This window comes from Cryptomeria japonica, chromosome 1, assembly GCF_030272615.1.
Source record: "Cryptomeria japonica chromosome 1, Sugi_1.0, whole genome shotgun sequence".
In the NCBI taxonomy this organism is placed as follows: Eukaryota; Viridiplantae; Streptophyta; class Pinopsida; order Cupressales; family Cupressaceae; genus Cryptomeria; species Cryptomeria japonica.
The window spans coordinates 379,011,954-379,031,141 of record NC_081405.1 but is presented as its reverse complement, the minus strand read 5'-3'; the positions used below and the strand labels follow the sequence as shown (position 1 = coordinate 379,031,141).

Sequence of the window (19,188 nt, the reverse complement as noted above, 5' to 3'; positions counted from 1 at the left end):
AAGAGAAGAGGAGCAAATTAGACATGTAAAGATCATTATCCTTATAGATGTGTTGCAGCTATAAGAACTTGCTAGATATCTTGAAAAGGAGGCACAATAGCTTCACCTACTCAATCTGATTTTCCTTATAGAAGAAAAGCATCTAAAACTAATGCTCGTCAATCAATTTGTGCTATATTTCTCTCTACATGATCATTCCTATCCACCAAAACCCCAAATCTTCATAAAAATTTTGAAAATATTTTTAGGATATGATTTCCACAATTAGAACCCTGAATCAAACTGATTGATTGTTACTTTTCCCATCCCATTGATAGTTTTGTCTAGTTAGGGTATTCCTTTGTATCCATAGGTAGGTTGTTGGTTGCCTTTTCTTGTATTTGTGATGTTATGCTTTTCCCACGCACGTAATGAGTTTTCTTATCATTTTGTTTTAGGTTAGGTGTTAGAATAGGCTTGACTTTAATGCCCACCAAATGAGATACTGACCAGAATATTTTTACCAAAAAAATTGAGGTTCTCCTAGGGCCCAAATTTGTTCCATGGTCCCCAAAAAGAGCCAATGTTGGTACCCCTACAAAACGCCACTTTTAGGCCTCCTATTGTTAGTCCATTGTCAATAAGTCCTCAATGTTACATCATAGACAAGTTAGTTATTGTCCATCCAAGTCAAATTTTCCGAAGTCATCTTACGCTTGGTCTTTTTGAATTGACAATTTCACAAGAAAAATATGATTTCAACAAAGTTCAAAACCAGATGGAAACTATGAACCAATATGAGGAAATAACTCTTCATCTCATTATTTGGATGAGAATGACAAGAAGTGAGTAGTAAAGGAAAGATAGTAAATTGTCAAAGTCAAGTGCAATTTCAAGATGGCTAAGCTAGCTCAAATAGTGCTATGTAATGGCAAATTGGCAAGATGGTGTAAAACTTCTCCAGCCACTTGTTAGGCACACTATCAGCGACGTAAAATCATTCAAAACCACACCCAAGTGAGAATAAGTTGGCAAATGCAATCAAAAACTTCACCCAACAACCATGAAAAGTGGTGATGACGATCCCAGAATGGGAAGAGGAATAAATCACTTAAAGTTGCACATTTTAAGAGACTAAGCCAGCCTAAAACTGTGATAAGTAGCAATGGCAAGCTAAACATGAAAACGTGACAAGAAAAGATGCAAGATGACTAGTGAAAGGCTAAAGTGGCAAAGTGAACACTAAACCATGACCAGCATCTGGTGAACATGTTAGTGATCTGCAACAATCAAAAGAAATATCAAATTTGGTGGTAGAGCCACAAAGAAAACATGATTAATATAGTGAAGATAATCTAGAAATGCAACTCAAGTAAAAGCCAATAAAACATCAAAATTTTGCATTTTTTGAGTGGCATTGCCACGTGAAAGTTCAAAAAATGAGAAAAAAGATAAGTTAGACAACATTTTGAGGTAACAAGGCCACATGAAAAGCCTTGCTTCTTAGATCAGCAACTTCGTATTTTCAATGCCAAGTCAATTGTTTTAAAGCAAAAATCAGCAAATCATAGCCATACCTGATCACCAGACAGCCTACATTAAGGAGAAAGCAAGAAACAGTCTATTTTGGCCTATCTAAGTGATTTGGGGTTGTTTTAAAGCAAAGCTTTAACAAAATTATTTTATTATTTATTCCTAAAAGTTAACTCTGAGGAACTTATAAATAAGTACCTTGAGCATATAGATTGAAATAATTGTTAACGCCAAACTTATTCTACAGAAACTATTGTTCAACAAAGTTTATTGTTTTCCTATGTTTCATACTTCCATTGAGAATTGAATTGAGTCTTTGACTCAGAATTGATGTTTGATATTCATTAAGTAGTGCCTTTGTTTAAAGCTTAGCGATTTATTTTCTAGAATCGTATGACGTCCATGCATTTAAATTTTAATCATTTCCTTTTGATCTTTGTTTTAGCCAACAGAAAGTTGTGCTCATTTCTGCTTGAATTAGTTTATCCTCCTTTAGTTAAAAATCTTGTTGTAGAGCCTGACTATTGATAGTTTGGTGCTTGCATCAAGGGAATAAAGCATAGTTAGTTAGATGTTTACATTTATCTAAAAACCCCCATGAAATTTTATATAGTGTGTATACCTGCAAATCCTATTAGTTTTAGACTAAGTTACGTCTCAAGAAGCTTTCCCTTACAATATGAAGACCAGTTCCACCATATGTGCTGTTATATTTTGTGTTGTTTGGCAACAGACAAATTAAAATGCTAACACTATGGTAACTAGGATTGAAGAAGGTTCCACACATGGAAGAATATCATAATAGAGAAATTCCCAAATAATCATCGATGTTCTAAACTCTAGGGATATTAATTACTGGAAGCTTAAAGCCATTATGGATGAAGTTGAGCGGCTATCTATGAAGTTTGACTTATTTTCATTAACCCAAATTTAAAGAAATGGAAATAAGACCACTAATAGAGCAACTAATTTGGGTGTAAATTTTAGAAGAAAATCTGGGAAAATCTTTTTTTGCTGGGTAATTACTAGCTCCCTCAAAAGCTTGTGGTTCTTGAAGCTATACAGGAAGACAATGGCTAAACTCCTTTTTGTATAAAAATCAAGAAAAACATATAGAAATTAAAATAAAAAGCTTTAAAATTAAAAATATATATGTAATTTATTAAATTGAAGAATTAAAATAAAAACTAAAACTAAACAAAAAGGAAATCATAATTTCTATCACTCCAACTAATGAGTGATTAGATATATGGAATCTTTATAGTAACTGGCCCTCCCAAGAGGTGCCACACATTAACTCCTCTCGCTCTGATCATTCCCTCCCATGCTTACCTTTGCATTCTAAAAACTTCTTCCTCTCCACATGATTCATGGACCAGTCTGCTTGCAGAGATTTGGAATTTTATGAAGAAGAAAACAGAAAGAGAGGACAAGATGATAGAAAAGAAAAAAAGAAAACTTTCACTATGGAAACGTTGGAGAGAAACTTCATTGCATTATGAATAAAGAAATCTGCGTCCTGTCCCTGAGAGTCTGGGTGTCTAGGATGTGGGGTTTAGCCATGACTGGATGAAGCAGAGGTATGTGACATTTAAAAAGCTTTCAAAACAATAGTCCTAGACCCTAGAAATTCTGTTGGATGAAGAGTTGTCTTTGATGCAGCACCAAAATTTTTACTGCTGCAGGTTCCTTCCTCATTCATGAGAATGTTAATGGGGTAGACACAGCTTTACAGAGAAATGCAGACGGTAAACCAGTATATCATACTGAATTGCATATCAGCTGTTCTCCAAGGAAAGAGATGGAAATTTGGCTAGGCTTCAAGCTCTCCTAAAGCAACAATTGCAGACCTCACCTGTGGCTGATTGGTGTCTGATGACTCTGGATGTGATGATGTGAAAATTGTGAATGACCCCACCAAAGGAAAGTACTATTTTCTTACTTCCTATTGAAAGTCCTACATATAATGTATTAGTTTTTAATTGGATAAGCTAACCTCTGTAATTTGCCATGCCTATCCCTGGACCACAGCTGTATGCTTTTTAATGAAGACCTTTGTGAGTAGTTTGTTTAGATAAATAGACAATAGTTTTTGGCTATCAGCCTTTTTGCCATAATTATTGGTGAAAATAGATTTTCTTCTTAGCCACCCACAAATGGTGAAAACTAAGGCTCCATGGCTCTCCTCCCTATATGAATTTCGTGTAGACCTTTAAGTGTACTCCCATTAAAGAATCCACTATACAGAGTAGGTTTTGTGAGGTGCTTTTTGTGCTACTTACAGCATGGGAAGTCCCAAGGTTTCTTAGAATCTTCCCTGCTTGTGTTGTCTGCAGCTCTCTTTTTTCTTTGAGCGTGTCTCCTTGTTGTGCGTTGCACACGCTCCCTGTCGCCGACAGGGTCCCCCTTCCTGTTTTTTTTGAGCCTTTCGTCCTCGCCCTGTTGAGTTTCGTGCAGAGTGTCTCGCGTCCTCTCGAGCGAGTCCGCAACTGGTCCGTTAAGTAATGATGTCAAAGAAATGAGCCGATGAATCCATCCGGCTAGTCTAGCCCTCGGGCACGGTGCCAAGAGTTTGTTCGAAATTTTGAAAATCGCCTTGGATAGGCATAAGGTGATAGAAATTGGCGAAGCCCGCCAAGCAAGAGCAGTGTGTCTAAAGGTCGCACGAGGACCAAAGTCGCCGCTTTTCGCACAACAGCTACAAAGTTGATTGCATAAGGTTTGTCTCCGCGATGTTCGTGGGATTTGAGTAAAGGATGATTTTCGCCTGCTAGTGAAGGAGCGAATTTCCTGGCCAAAATGCCGAGGCTGCGAAACTTGCCCATATGCCTTGGAATTCTGAAGCCTCTGAAATCCAAATTTGTAGAGTCTAGCAAAAACTGGTCTGGAGTCCGAAATTTTACTTAAGTTCCCAAAAATGCCTTATGGGCCGAATTTCGGACCTAGAGGCCAAAAGGTTAAAATTTCACAAGGTTAAAAAGTTGCTAAAATCGCCCAAGGGGCCGAATTTCAGACCCTGGGGCGAAAATGTCGAAATTCAAAAGTTTCCCAAATGGTCCGAAAATGCTTTTTAAATATTGCAAAAGACCCTTTAGGTCCGAAAATCACTTGAAATGCCCATTTTCGGACCCTGGGGCGAAAACTGAATAAGGCGAAATCTTGCAAAAAGACCCAAATGGTCCGAATTTCACTTAAACGCCCATTTTTGGACCATGGGGTGAAAATTAGAAAATGTGAAGTGCACGCAAAATATTGCAAAAGACCCTTTAGGTCCGAAAATCACTTAAAATGCTCATTTTCGGACCCTGGGGCAAGAAAACGAAAAATGCGAAGTGTTGCAAAAAGACCCCAGAGGTCCAAAAATCACTTAAGTCTCTCAATTTCGGACCCTGGGGGGTAAATTGGAGAATATATCGAAGTTGCAAAAGTGGCTTTAGGTCCGAAAATCACTTAAGTCTCTCAATTTCGGACCCTGGGGGGTAAATTGGGGAATATACGAAGTTGCAAAAGTGGCTTTAGGTCCGAAGTTTTTTAAAAAGTTCGCACAATTTGTTATATGGTCCGAAAATATTCCCAGTTTGCCAAAACGCTTGAAAACTCCGAAATCACCTAAAGTCCCCATTTTCGGACCCTAGGGCGAAATGTGAAAAATGTTAAAAGTTGCGAAGAGACCCTTTCGGTCCGAAATTCATTTTAGGCCTCCAAATTCGGACCCTAGCTCTGAAATTTCAAAATATATCAAAGTTGCAAAAGTGGCTTTAGGTCCGAAGTTTTTTTTTTAGCTCGTAAAATATGTTATTTGGTCCGAAATTCACTTAGAACCTCAAATTCGGACCCTGGAACCGAAGTTGAAAAAGCGATGAAATCGCAAAAAGGTTCAAGAGCTCCGAAATTTGCAAAATCATACTTTAGGTCCGAAGTTTTTGAATGTATTGCAAAAATCGCGAAAACTTCAAAAATCGCAGAAGGCGCTGAAGCTCCGAAATTCGAGAAGGCGGAAGCTTGCGAACATGGGCCTAGGGTCCGAAGTTTATTGCGAAACATGTTTAAAGTTCAAAAGTTTTTCAAACTCGCCAAAAGCTTGAATCGCGAAAATCCCAAACGCGATGAATGCTCTAAAGTTTGCATAGAGGAGTCCAGGTCCGAAACTCCGAAGTTCTGGTAAAATCTCCAAAATCCCATAGGCGTAAGGTTAGTGGATGCTCCGAAGTTCTCCAAAGGCGCGAAGATCGCGAAGAACGGCATAGCTCTGAGGTTTGTATGATTTGCAATAGGCATCATAGGGTCCGAAGTTCGCCCTTAAGGTTAAAATAAAAGCAAAGTTTAAGTTTCAAAGGGCCTCCATCTCCCCAAGGCCGCGAGTTGGGAGGTAGACGCAGAATTTACAAAACTCTCCAGAAGGTCCGAAAATAAAAAGATAAACGCCATTCACATTTGAAAAACCCCCTCCATGCTGCTGCGTTTCATGTAAAGGAGATCACGTCCGATTTTGAAAGGGAAAGAAAGCTAATTTCGCGCGATCCAAGGTAATTCAAGGTAAAATGCTGCATAAACTATCCCAAATCATTCAAATTCAGATTGCCAATTACCCAGGGTAAAAACCATTTAAAATGATAAATTCTCTTTCATCAAGCAACCGCGAGAAATCTAAATCAAGGAGATAACCATTGGAATTCGAAACTTTGCAGAAACATCCATTCGCCTTCACGTAGCAAGGTCGGGCAATTCTTCGCCATCCATTTTCGTCAGGTATGTATGCTCTGTCTTCCTTGATCATCTGAAATGCTTATAAATCAAACAGACATATGTGCGAAATCTGATTAAAATGCCTAAATTTTCGAAATCTGCATCTCTTTCGCTTGTAAAACGTTCTTCAAAGCAGTCAAAATTTAGAATTCACTCCTGAGGTTTTAGCCAGAAATTGCATTTTCAAACTTAGGAGAACTTTTCATGCTTTGTCTTTGTTGAAAATTAATCCAAAATCTAGAAAGCATTGTATAAATTTGCAATCAAAAATCTCCATGAATGTTGTGGTTAAAATTGATCAAGCCCTTTTAGCTAGAAATGTCGCTCCATGTCCAATCTAAATTTTGAATTAATCCTGGCATGCTGGAATATTTTCTATCTAACCCGCCTTACTTCTTTTGTATCACCTCGTAATCTGCATTCGGCTGTGCAGGATAAATGCCTAAATCGGCGGTAGAATCATCAAAGACGCCCACTGCAGCCGAGACATCGCGAGCATCCAAATCAGATATCCCGCGCAAGGTTGAAAGGATGAAGTATCAATATCAGAGAGGAGGATTGAGGGAGTCAAAGGTGTAGAGCATCTGGGACAATGTCGGTGATACCGACCTTGGCCATATTGACATTCAAGACTTCAGGAATCGGGTCTTCTCACCTAACGCATATGGCAAGCCTAGACAGATGGTGGAAAGTGGCATCGCCCAAGCGGTAGGATTTCCTCCAACAGTACAGAACTATGAGCTAGTGGTAGAGGCTGCCCGACATTATCAGCCAAATTCCAAACTGGTGCTCCTTGAAAACATGACCATCGTCAACTTCACTCCTGAGGCCATTGGCGATGCATTTGACATTCCCTTTCCAAACAATCCCACAGCCACAACTATAGATGAAGCACAAGGGGCATATGATATGAATCCGGCCCGATGCAAAGCACTGATCAACGAAGAGTGGTACAAGGAGAAAAGGCCTCCAAGCGCCAAAATTGTGAAAAAGACCCCCAGAAGTGATTTTCATAATGAACATGGGGATATGGTCACATTACTCAACCGAGTTATGGGACTCCCTAAATCCAACTACTTTGAAGAGTGGATGTTCTATTTCACAGAGCAGGTCTTTGCTAGGAAGTCTAAATTCGACTGGGCCCAGATCATAAGCGACAACATTCACACCCAGCTGATAGAGCTTGAAACGAAGAAATACTTCACCATGACCTCTTATTTGGTCTATATGTTCGCCAAGAACCAGTCGCTGCCAGGTCTGATAATGAAAGGTGAAATCGGGAATGGGCTTGATCAGGTAAAGGTCTATGATTGCTACCCGCAGCTGCATTACCAAGATATAGCTCAGAGGGAAAAGAACAACCCAACTTATGCAGTTGGCCAATATGAGCGCGTCAATTACGCCTTCACAATGCGCCTAGTCAAGCTAATGCAAGGAGGATTACATATAAGGCTCTTAGAGCAAGCTACTATTCTAGTACAGAGGTATGGAGCTTGGTTCATTCAGTTCCCAAGGTTCTCCTACATTTGAATAGCAGGCTTTGATGGTGCCCCTCTCCGACTTCCACGGTACCCAACCGACAAAGTAATTCTTATGGAGGTTGCAAGGCAGTCACGTCCGGCTGGCATCTTACTCAGAGAAAGTAAGCAGGCTGGATTTGCATTCCCCATGATCATAGGCAACCATGATGTCCACCTGAAGACCCCTACCCTAGCAGAGGAATCCCTTGCAAAGTTGGCCTCTTATGGCCTACAGGACCATTTTCCAAGAAAATATTTCGATCATGATAATCTGGTAAAAAGAGCCCATGGCAGGCGGTACAGAGCAAAGGAATCAGTTGAAGACTATTGGAAGAATTGCTCTGATGACTACAAGGTCAGGAGGCAGGAATATTCTAGACTGAGTGTGCAGCAAATGCGACTCTTTGAATACCGTCGGGTCCCAGATCAGCTCATAGATTCAAGGAATTGCCTCCAAGTCCGAGAATTTGAAGCAATAAGGCATCTCTTGCCAGGCGTTGATTGGTCCCAGGACCCAATCACTGATTTCGAGGCAGTCATGGCAGCCCCAGCAAGGTACACAGATCAATGGTTACATCAACAGATTGAGAGGCTAATTCACGAAGGAGTCCAATTCACCTACCACCTAATGGGTAGCCTTGAATCTCAATCCTCCGAAGATGAGGGAACGTCTAGTGCACCCCAGGAAGAAACTGAGAAACCAAAGAAAAGAAAGAAGGCTAAGGCTTGCAGAGGGACTCGGACGTCCAAAAGAACAAGAAGGGAGAAGATTCCTATAAGGAGACCAAAGGTCACGTCATCGTCAAAGGACCCCAGTTCGTCCGACGATGTAGTGGAATTAGATTATATACTTGCTCCGCCTTCTCAAAGTGACATTGATGCGTTTGGAACTGATGATCCTCCCATGCCTGACATGCTGGAAGCTGAGCTAAGAGCCCTCGAATCGACCGAATTGGGCAACCAAATAGAGGAAGGAGAGATTCCATCCACCCAGGGGGCAAAGTGCATGAACCCACTCAACAGAGCCGCCACGAGTTGTTGCGCCACAATACAGCCAAAGATGACTCCATCGTCGAAGGAGAGCAAAGGATAGATGAGACTCATGAGCTCGAAAGAACTAAAGAACAACCATCACATAAAGATGTCAAACAATTGTTTAGTGAAATAGGAGAAAATTCAGCTGCAAGCAAAGAACTTCGCACCTCTTTCACTCCTCCGGTAACAGAGCAGCTGCGAATCTGTGGTGAGTCGGTTGAGAACGTCAAGGAACAGAATGCAGACTTAACCTTATTATCAACCCAGACAGTGCCTCAAGAGTGGTTGATTGCCAGAGCCCAGCATAAGGCCACCACCAAACCACCTATTGATCTAGAGGATATCTTCTCGCGCATAGACCAAGCAAAAGCTAAGGGAAGAAAAAGCCCAAGGCATATTCTAGAATGACCAAAGACGAGCAAAGGAACCGCACGCTTCACATTGCCACCCCGCTCGTAGACAAGCCAGCAGATCAGATTACACTGGCAGATTATAGCATCACAACTGTCCCCATCGGACGAGCCACTAAAGAGCAAGAAAAAGAAGAATTTAAGGATTCAGTGCAGAATATACTCAGGTAGCTCGAAGAGATAACGGCTGAAAAGGACATGTATCAGGCTCGTGCAGAGCAAGCCGAGGGATACATCGATCAGCTCCTAAGGCCACTACACAATGCTTTCGAATCCCATATTCCCCCGACGGCATTGGCGCAAAGGACCACAACAGAATTTGAAGGAGTACGGGACACTGCAAGAGCCGTCAGGGAATGGATACAAGACATCAAGAAAAGGGGAGAGCGAATCCTTAAGGAAGTAAAAGAAATGGCCCTCCATCGAGAGCTCACTCTAGTCAAGTTATTAGAGGTAAAGAGGGAATCCCTCCACATGCACGAAGTGGCTGCCATTACCCTTCCCCTCATGAGAGCTCTTTTCTGGACACGCGCAGATTCCTACATTGTCCGCCATCCTAGATCCTCATAGCATCAGTGCTCTTAAGGAATGGTACTGGACTATCACCATGAAGAACGACACCAAAGAAATTATTGACAAAGAGAGTGACGCATGTGAAGTGATTCTGGGAAACATGCAAGAACTAGGTAAGACCATCCTCCGATCAATGGTTTCGGGATGGATAAATGACTTGTCCGATGATGCAATCCAGTCGGCCTGGGAAGAAAGATTGGGAACGGATAGGATTACCTATTCCGCTAAGGACTTGAGTTTTGTTGGTCAGTTCCATTCAGACATATTATGCTTTGAGCGTAATCGCTCCAGCTGGAAGGACGGTTTAAAGCACGTGGACCAGTATCTCGAAGGCATGCAATACAAAATTCGCCATCCTCCCATGCCTCCATTCAGTCTGCTCTTCCAGTTATGCATCAGGTTCCAGGAATACGTTCGTGAGGAACGGGCAGCAGGTCGTGATCTATGGCGGGAATATTTGCATGGCGAAGATCAATTTCTGGAAAAGGAGTGTGAGACTGAAATAGAGAAAGTGATTTCTCAAAAGTGCCTTTTTCCCTCTAAATCTTAAAAGTGCACTTTTGCACCAAAAGGTGACATTTGACTTCTAGTCAACAAAATGTAAAACTTTATTAATGCACCTTTTTGGATTATTTCAAATTGATTTAATTATCCCTTTTTGGGTAGTTATTGCCCATTTGGGGGTGGTTGTTGATATTTGCATCCCATTTATGGCTATGGGCAGCCATGCTTTATGGATGAATCTGGGCCACTTGTTTAGATTAAATCTAGGCCATTCGTCCTTTTTTGAAGTCTATTTAAGGGACTGGTTTTCCCTCATTTTGTAAGAAGTTCTTGGATTGTTGCAAAAGCTCTGGCGAAATTTTACAGGGATTAATGCAAAGATTAAGACTGTTTTCAAGTTTCCTTGTGAGTGCATGGTCTCCTTCTTCACTTAATTTAGAAATCTTTCAGTTATGTCTATTTCTTTTACATAGCATTTTCAAGCAAGCATCTGATAGAATCCTTGCAGTCCACACCATTAGGGAACGGCTGATTGCCTTTCTTTCTGCATGGTTAATCTGGACCTTTCATGCTTAGTTCGGTTATTAAACACATACTATGAATGTAAAAGTTCTAATGTTGTACTTGATAACATGAAAATCTTGTTTTTCCTTTGAAGATTGCACTGGATTTATGCAAACATTGCGCTTAAGTAGCTGGTGATGTTTAATCTAGTTTCTTGGAGGTGTCTGTCTGCTTGACTGAATTTGCTATCTTAGTTAGAATTTACATTTCATGTCTCTCTCTCTCTCCCTATCCTTCCCTCCTTTTTCCCCTTTTTTATCCAAAAAATCTGCAGTCCCATTAAAACAGTATCAACTTAACCGAAATCATTTGATAGAAAGATTATAAAAGTTCCAGGGAACTTATCTATACATTACCCATTCAACGTAAGTCCCCCTTGTGTTTCCAGCATAAACACATCAAACCACTGAGAGATCCCGCGGTCAAGACCTGACAAAAGAAACCTTGAGGTCGTCCCCTTTGATCAAATATAAAAAAACAGCATTAGGGACTTACTTATCTCAAGAGAGGATAGGATACTCAGCTGGTTATTCTATTCTGCGTTGGCCGTATGGAGTTTGCAGCAATGCGATTTCAGACACATCAACACTCCTCAGAGTTATACATTGGTAACACTAGGATTTGGAAGGCAGCTTGCACCAATTGTTGTCTTCATCTGTGTCGCCAGTGCTCCTTCAAGTGAGTCTTTGTCAAAGCTTTTGCTGTAAACTGGTTGTGTCAAGGGTTGTTGCTTTCAAAGAGACTTGCGCATTGTCAATTGGCTGGCATATTTGGAGAATGTAGGCACCGTAAAGATCTTGTAAGGCCTTGATGAGCCCTTTGACCCAGAATTCTTTTTTTATGTATAAATTCAAAACTGCTGCAGTTTTCAAGTCTTGTTGTATTATGTGATGTGAGTTATGACATTACATCACATGTTGTCCCAATGAACTGTTTGCTACTAGCAGCTCAAGCTTCATGATGTTTTTTGGCAGGTATAGGGTCCCTATCCCTGGGTAGCTACAGCAAAACAAAATCAGAACAGGCCCTGCAAGCCCAAGATTTGGGGTACACACTAGCTGCTGCACGCCCCTACATCCAAGTAACCTTAAATATGTTGCATGATTGACTGGCCACATTAAATGAATATTTCAAATGATTTGCCACATTTTATGCTATTACGCAACTCTTTTGGTTTTGATTTATTGCTTTTAAAATGAAGCTTTACAAGGTTACCACAAATGACAAATTGTTCAAAATGATTACATATATAATTTATGGAGCATTCATGAATTTCCACAAAGAGAGAAAAAGTTTCATACTTGAAATGCATGGAAAAAATAATCTTACCGTCAACAAACCCTGCCCATTGATTGTCTTCCCCATATTTCTAAAAAATGCCAAATAATTATAATCAGCAAATTATATCATAAACCAGATATGGTGATAGATATACTGGATCACAGCCAAATATGTCATTTCCACAAAACTCTAATTAAGAGATGTAGTTGCACACTATTCCTGAGAATAACTACAAAATAAACTGAAAATGAAGAAAATGATTAGAGTGTGATACCATTAATGCATATCCAGGTAGGAAAATACCTTTTCAGAATAGCCCATTTCTTTTTTTGATATATCTTAATGAATTGGAGTACTTAGAGGCCCTGTGAAACATTTCGTAAATTAAACATCAAGACATAAGAATGAACGTAACCTTCTATTGTAGATTTTGAAATAGGAATATGCTACAGACTAAAAGAATGGTATTAGACTATTAGCTAATAAAAAACAATATTAAGAGTCAAGAAACATCTACTTTGAAATGTGCAAAGGTGGATTTGAGAAGAATAAACAAACTTCTAGGGTGGGTACTCAATAAAAGGAATTTGCTCAAGAATACTAAGGATTTAATCAATAGACACAAATTGTGTAGGTACATGAAAAAAATGGAGCCCTGTCATGTCTCCTTTTCAGAATTGATTTGTCTAAGAGAATTGTAGCTTATTTTTATTTCCCACAAGGGATAAAGTTAGTGGAATAAATTAATAATAATATTTTACGTGGTCTAGTGACTTTATTTTATAATTTTATGATGGGGTAACTTACGTATTATTGTTTCTCTTTAAATTGAGCCAAAATGAAATATGTTATTTAAAAGTGTTGTCGACCACCTTTGGACATGATTTTAAGTGGGAAAAGATAATTTGAAATTAAAAAGGGAGAATAGAAAGAAGAGTTTGGAAGGGAAAAAAGCATCCATTCATTATTGTTATCAAAACCTACTTTAGAGCTTGAGCCATTTGTTCATTTCCACGCCTAAGGATGAAAACCCTTTGGTGCAGAGAGGATAAAAACCATTGTTTCATGAGGATACATCCCCCCCCCAAAAAAAGGATTTTCTGAAACGGGGATGCCAAGTGGACATCCCTTTGTCATCCCTCCACTACCACCACAACCCCTCTATCATCCCTAAGACGTTTCCCATTGAGAGAGGACATCTCTAGGACGTTTCCCCTTGAAATGCAAGAAATGGGAACTCTAGGACGTTCCTGAAACACCCAAGGGACGTCCAATAGTCCCTTGAATCTAGAGGAATCATGTAGGTGTCTCATGTGGCCTTAAGTGGCAAAAGTTGCTTTTTCTAAATAAAAAAGGAAATTGTTTTAAAAGTGCAAGCCCTAACCCTAACTGGCAATGGGTCTGACCCCCACCCCCAAGGCCTCAAAAAGATTATAAAGAGACATATTGTCCCATTCTGAATCACACAACTCATAAAGTGAAGTAGAATGCTTCAGTTGGAAGGAGAGGGAGCAAGCTAAGAAGCATCAGAGGGAGGTTCTTGCAAGAGGAAGACGCTATCAGGCATCAAGATTCAAGACTGAGTGGTTCAAGATTACAAGGTAGGCTTTGCAAACTTCATTTTCAACTTCATTGTTCAACTTCATTATTCAATGGTTCATTGTCTTCATTGTACATTGTTCATGTCTTCATAATAGTCTCAAAACATTTGCAAATTATCATTCAACATTTGAATAGTTTAATACACATTTTTAGACTGTAGTTTACTTTGAGTTTGAAGTATGATATTGAGTTTGCAGCATTCTAAGGTTTACTCACTAAGTCACTACTGTCACAATGCATTGGCACCCCCAAACACACTAGAAATTCATCAATTTGCAATGCTATAGCCATACAAGTGTCTATAACTCATTTTGCTATTTAATTTGCAGCATCCCAAAGTTTATTGTTTGTTGTCCTAATGCCATTACAGCTTTCTAAGGTTTGTTTGTTTCTTGAAAATTGCAATTTTGCTTGGCTCTTGTTTGACCGTCCCCTTCATTGCTCTTACTTTTAGCAAGATGCAAATGCTCATAGCTTGTAAAAAAAACCTGAACTTGGACAGTGAAGTGACTGAGTTGTTTTTCGCCCATGTGTGGGTTCATTTTGCTCTTCTCGAAAGTATAATATCAAACAGAATGCTAGAATCTTGGGGAAGTATTGGTGCAAGCTTCAGGAGAAGATAGATATCTTATTGAAGCACTCTATTGTCTTTTGTCCCCAAAAGGATGGGCAAACAAGAGTAGTGAACCACAACTTTGTACAGCTCTTGAGGGGATATAATCAAAACATCCAAATTCAAGGTACAAGAATTGTGATACATTTAATATTCATACAATAGGCGATATATACATAACAAGTTTTTCACCATTTCTAAAATGTTTTGGTTACTTGCCTCTTAGTCCCTTCAATGTTGCTTTGGGACAGTCACAAGAGAACCCAAAGACTCTGGATTTGGAGGTCCACAAAGCCAAAGAGCTCATCGACAAGATTCGGCAAATACATGTTTGGGTACAAAAGAAATTGATAGAGTTTAAAGCTAGGTACAAAAGGTGACATGAACAACATCAGGTAGATCATAAGTTCAAGTTTCAAGATTGTGCATGGGTGTACTTAGGAAAGGAAAGGCTCCAAGTACCAGTTAAGAAGCTAAAACAATTAAGGTATGGTCTGCTTCAAGTATTGGGACAAGTGGCAGAAAATATTTTTCAGTTCAACTTGCCTCCCAACATGAGGATGTATTTGGTTATCAATGTTGCGAATCTTTGTTTGTTTGAGCCTTCCATGATTGAAGAGGAAGAGGGCCTATTGTTGCCTTGCATTGATGATTTAGTTCCAAGCAACAAAAAGGAGTTGGAGGGTGATGTGGAGCTTAACAAGAAGGTGAGGAGGGCAAGGAGAGGAGAGAATGGAACATGTTTAGTGGCATTGAAGGGGGGGAAACTTCCAAATAAAGAAAAACGGTATCCCAAGCAAGACGTGGGGATAAAATTTCCTCACCTGGTGAGTCTCTAAGCTTGTGGGGAACAAAAGGCTCCTTGGTGGGGAGGTGTGATTTGAAAAACAGATCCAAGTAATATGACCACAAGTTGATTGATGTCATTTCTAATCAAGAACTTGTTGAGAGACTGTTGTTTGATGCTTCATTAGTAAGATGGTTACTAAAGCTAGTATGATAGTTCTCAATTTGGAAGCAACCTTGGGATGATTTAGAGCATCACATAGAGGTCAAAAAATATGGGATCAAACATTGAACTTGACTAGAGATTGAATGTTAATGAAATCACTGATTTCCAATAAAAGGCAGTTCTGTAACAAATTGGCGGCTTTAAGACCACCACAAGTCATCATGCATCAATTTCAATAAATTGGACAAAATGTGGAATTTGAAGGGTTTGGACTCCTCAATTCGACTTTCCAACATTTGGATTTCATTTTGGTGCCAAGGATGGACGTAAGAAAGGCTTAAGAACATTGTTCCATAGGGACACATCCTCCAAAAATTAGAAGTTTGCAAGACAAAGGCATCCCTAAAACATGGGATGCTAAGGAGACGTTCCCCAACCGCCACCACCTTCTCTAAGACGTCTCCAATATGTTTTCCTCTAAGAGGGGACTTTTTGGGATATCCCTCCCAAATGGGGACATCCAAGGGACTCCCAAGTGTCTTGACCCTAAAAGGAAATGTGCAAGCATCCCCATAGAAAAGCACTAACAAGTGTCTTCTCTTTAAATTAAAAAAGATCTTGGTTCTAGTACCTATAGCCCTAAACCGTTTCGTAACAAATTGGCGGCTTTAAGACCACCACAAGTCATCATGCATCAATTTCAATAAATAGAACAAAATGTGGAATTTGAAGGGTTTGGACTCCTCAATTCGACTTTCCAACATTTAAATTTCATTTTGGTGCCAAGGATGGACGTAAGAAAGGCTTAAGAACATTGTTCCATAGGGACACATCCTCCAAAAATTAGAACTTTCCAAGACAAAGGCATCCTTGAAACATGGGATGCTAAGGAGACGTTCCCCAACCGCCACCACCTTCTCTAAGACGTCTCCAATATGTTTTCCTCTAATAGGGGACTTTTTGGGATATCCCTCCCAAATGGAGACATCCAAAGGACTCCCAAGTGTCTCTTGACCCTAAAAGGAAATCTGCAAGCATCCCCATGGAAAAGCACTAAAAAGTGTCTTTTCTTTAAATTAAAAAAAGATCTTGGTTCTAGTACCTGTAGCCCTAAACCTAATGGCTAATGAGCCCCACCCTCACCTCCAAGGCCTCAAAAAAACCTATAAGAAGACATTTCAGCATTATTCCAAAACACAAAAGAAGTTCATTGGTTGAAGTTGAAAGCTAGAAGTAGAGGCAGCAAGTAAAGAGTGGGAAGACTGCAAGACTGAGAGAGCATTAGGAGAGGAAATGTGAAATCGGCAAGAAGACTTAAAAGAGTGAAAGCATTTTATAGATTCAACGCATCATAGAAAGCTTAAGATAAGCATTTCTAGTTTCTTCATTTATCAATTTTTATTTTTTTTATTTTTAGATTTTCATTTCATTCCTAAGTCTTAATTCTGACGTTTATTTTGGTTCACCAACTTGTACCTTTGTTTTTAATTTCAAATTTACAAGTCAAATTAAGATTTTATCTTGTGTATCCTCTACTTCTAATCTTTGTGCAGCCTAAAGTAAGAAAAACAATGTGAAATCCTTGTTTGACCATTTAAGTATTTGACTACAATTGTTGATTAATGACAGCAATATTTAGGTGTTTTAAAAAAATTAATCATTTTAAAGTTATTTTTGTAAATTAATGCATAAATATTAATTAAATTTTTTAACCAATCAAAAAATTTAATTGTCAAATTAGGATTTTAACTTTTGTGTATCCTCTATTTCTACGCTTCATGCAACCTAAAAGAAGAATAACATAAGTGAAATCCTTATTTGGCAAAGGTTAAGAACAAAGATTCCCATTTGTGTATCCTCTACTTCTACACTTCATGTGACCTTAAGTATGAAATACAAAAGGAAAATCCTTGTTTTTAAATTATAAACTTATAATTTTTATTCATTTCCTGCAATGTCACTAAGAGTATGAAATCTATACTTGTGCTTCCGAAAACCCCGTCTGAGGTGGAGAAAAATGGCATCGAGAAGGGGGCTAGGTCTGCAACCCAGGGAGTTCAAAGATTTTTGACCCAATGATCAACCCAGGTTTTATGCAAAACCTGTTTCTCGCTCATGGTCAAAGCCTAAATGGGTTTGGGAGGATCAGAACAGATTCCCACCACCGTTCGAATAGGAGAGAGAATGGTTGGTGGAATAAGGGTTTTGGGAATTCTAGAGACGACTATCGTGGCACCTTCAAAAATCGTAGCAACACCTAGGCAGGAACGAAGTCGGATTGGTAGAGGGTGCGAGAGGAGTGGAGACCGAAGAAGATTCCAAGAGTGGAGACTCTGAACAAGGTAAAATCGACCCTGTCGGAAGCTCAAAAATTGTCTTTGTTTTTGGATAATAAAAGCTGGAGTGATTATGTCTCATTTCTGAGGGCAAAGGGTTTTTTCATGAAATGGATTGGGGACTGGCCTGCCTTTGGTCGAGTTAAGAGCTGGTGTGAGGAGAACTGGCCTTTTAAGATGGATTTAAAGACTATGCCTAACAGTTTCTTTTTAGTAATCACGAAGGACAACAAGAATAAGAACTGGGTTTTCAATAATGGTCCTTTCTTTATGGGTGGAAGAGGTTTGTATGTCAGAGACTGGGAACCAAACTTCAATCCTCTTAAGGCCCCTCTGGGAGAAGTACCCATTTGGCTGCACCTCTATAACCTTCCACAGGAAATATTGGAATGAAGGGACCTTCCAGACAATTGGGAACAAACTAGGGTTTTATATTAAATCGAATGAGGCTATTGAGAAAAAGAATTTCAGCATGTATGCGAGAATATGCATTGGATGGAAACCCCATTTCCCTTTGCCATCATGCATTGAGATAAATACCAATGTAGGTTGTTGGATTCAACAGATTGAGGTGGAAGACCAAACGGAGCGGTGTAAAGTGTGTAACAAAGGTAGGCATTCGAAGGAGGTGTGTTTGATTGGTCCCAAGGGTAAGTCAGTGGATTCCTCGTTGGAAGCTACAGTGGCGAAATTTGCAGTAGAAGAGAACGGAGAACAGCAGGTAAAGGGTCTAGACACTGGGGCTTCACCCTCTACGGAGTTGGCCCTAGATAGAAGGGTGGATGGAGACAACCAAGGTTTAGAAAACACGGCTGAGCCAATTGGTGTGGTTCAGGTCACAAGCCAAATCAAAGCTGCCAGCTTGGTGGAGGAGGCATTAAACAAGGTTGAGAAAGCTATGGAGGCTCCTGATGCTGAAATGAAAGTGTCTCAACAGGAGCAGAAGTTGGGTGAAAGTGTTCAATCGGATCAAGATAGGCATCAAGATAGGCAAACCTGTATGAATAATCGGGAAAGGATTTTTAATGAGGATCTAGATGATACGATATGGGAGGAAGAGGAGGAAGAATGGGGCTTGTCTGATGAGGAGGATATTGTTGACATTCATACAATCAATCAGACAGATTCTCAAAATTTGAAAGCTTGTTTAGGAGAAAAGAAATCCAAAGGGAGGAAGCCGAATAGGGTCAGAATTGCTATGGCAGGTAATGCAAAGGGACAATGCAAACTTTCAATAGGGAAGGGAGGTACCCTTCCTGAAGAAAAATGAAACTCATAAGTTGGAATGTCAGGGGTTGTAATGCCCCTAACAAGAGGTGTCTGATCAAGCGTGGGCTTGATCAGATGAAACCTGATTTGGTGTTTGCAGGAGACTAAAATGAGTTTGGAGGATGCAGGGGTGTTGTTGAGATTTTGGAGATCGTGGGCAGGTATTTTCTCAAGTGCAAATGGTGTTGCGGGTGGACTTGGTATCCTTTGGAACCCTACTCTCCTAAGGGTGGAGGAACTCATTAATTCCCAAGCGTGGCATTTGTGTAAA

The 19,188-nt window shown here is 39.8% G+C and overlaps 1 protein-coding gene across 1 annotated transcript in view; it reads right to left on the bottom strand.

The window, feature by feature from the left end:
* The window catches only part of LOC131070900 (probable alpha-amylase 2), a 229,350-nt gene that overhangs the window by 190,260 nt on the left and 19,902 nt on the right, over nucleotides 1-19,188 (bottom strand). The window contains exons 2-3 of the mRNA XM_058006569.2: nucleotides 12,449-12,510; nucleotides 12,194-12,233 (exon numbers count right to left, since the gene is read on the bottom strand). Coding sequence (XP_057862552.2) covers nucleotides 12,194-12,233; nucleotides 12,449-12,466 — 58 coding nt within the window. The 5' untranslated portion in view covers nucleotides 12,467-12,510. The remainder of the gene's footprint in view (nucleotides 1-12,193; nucleotides 12,234-12,448; nucleotides 12,511-19,188) is intronic.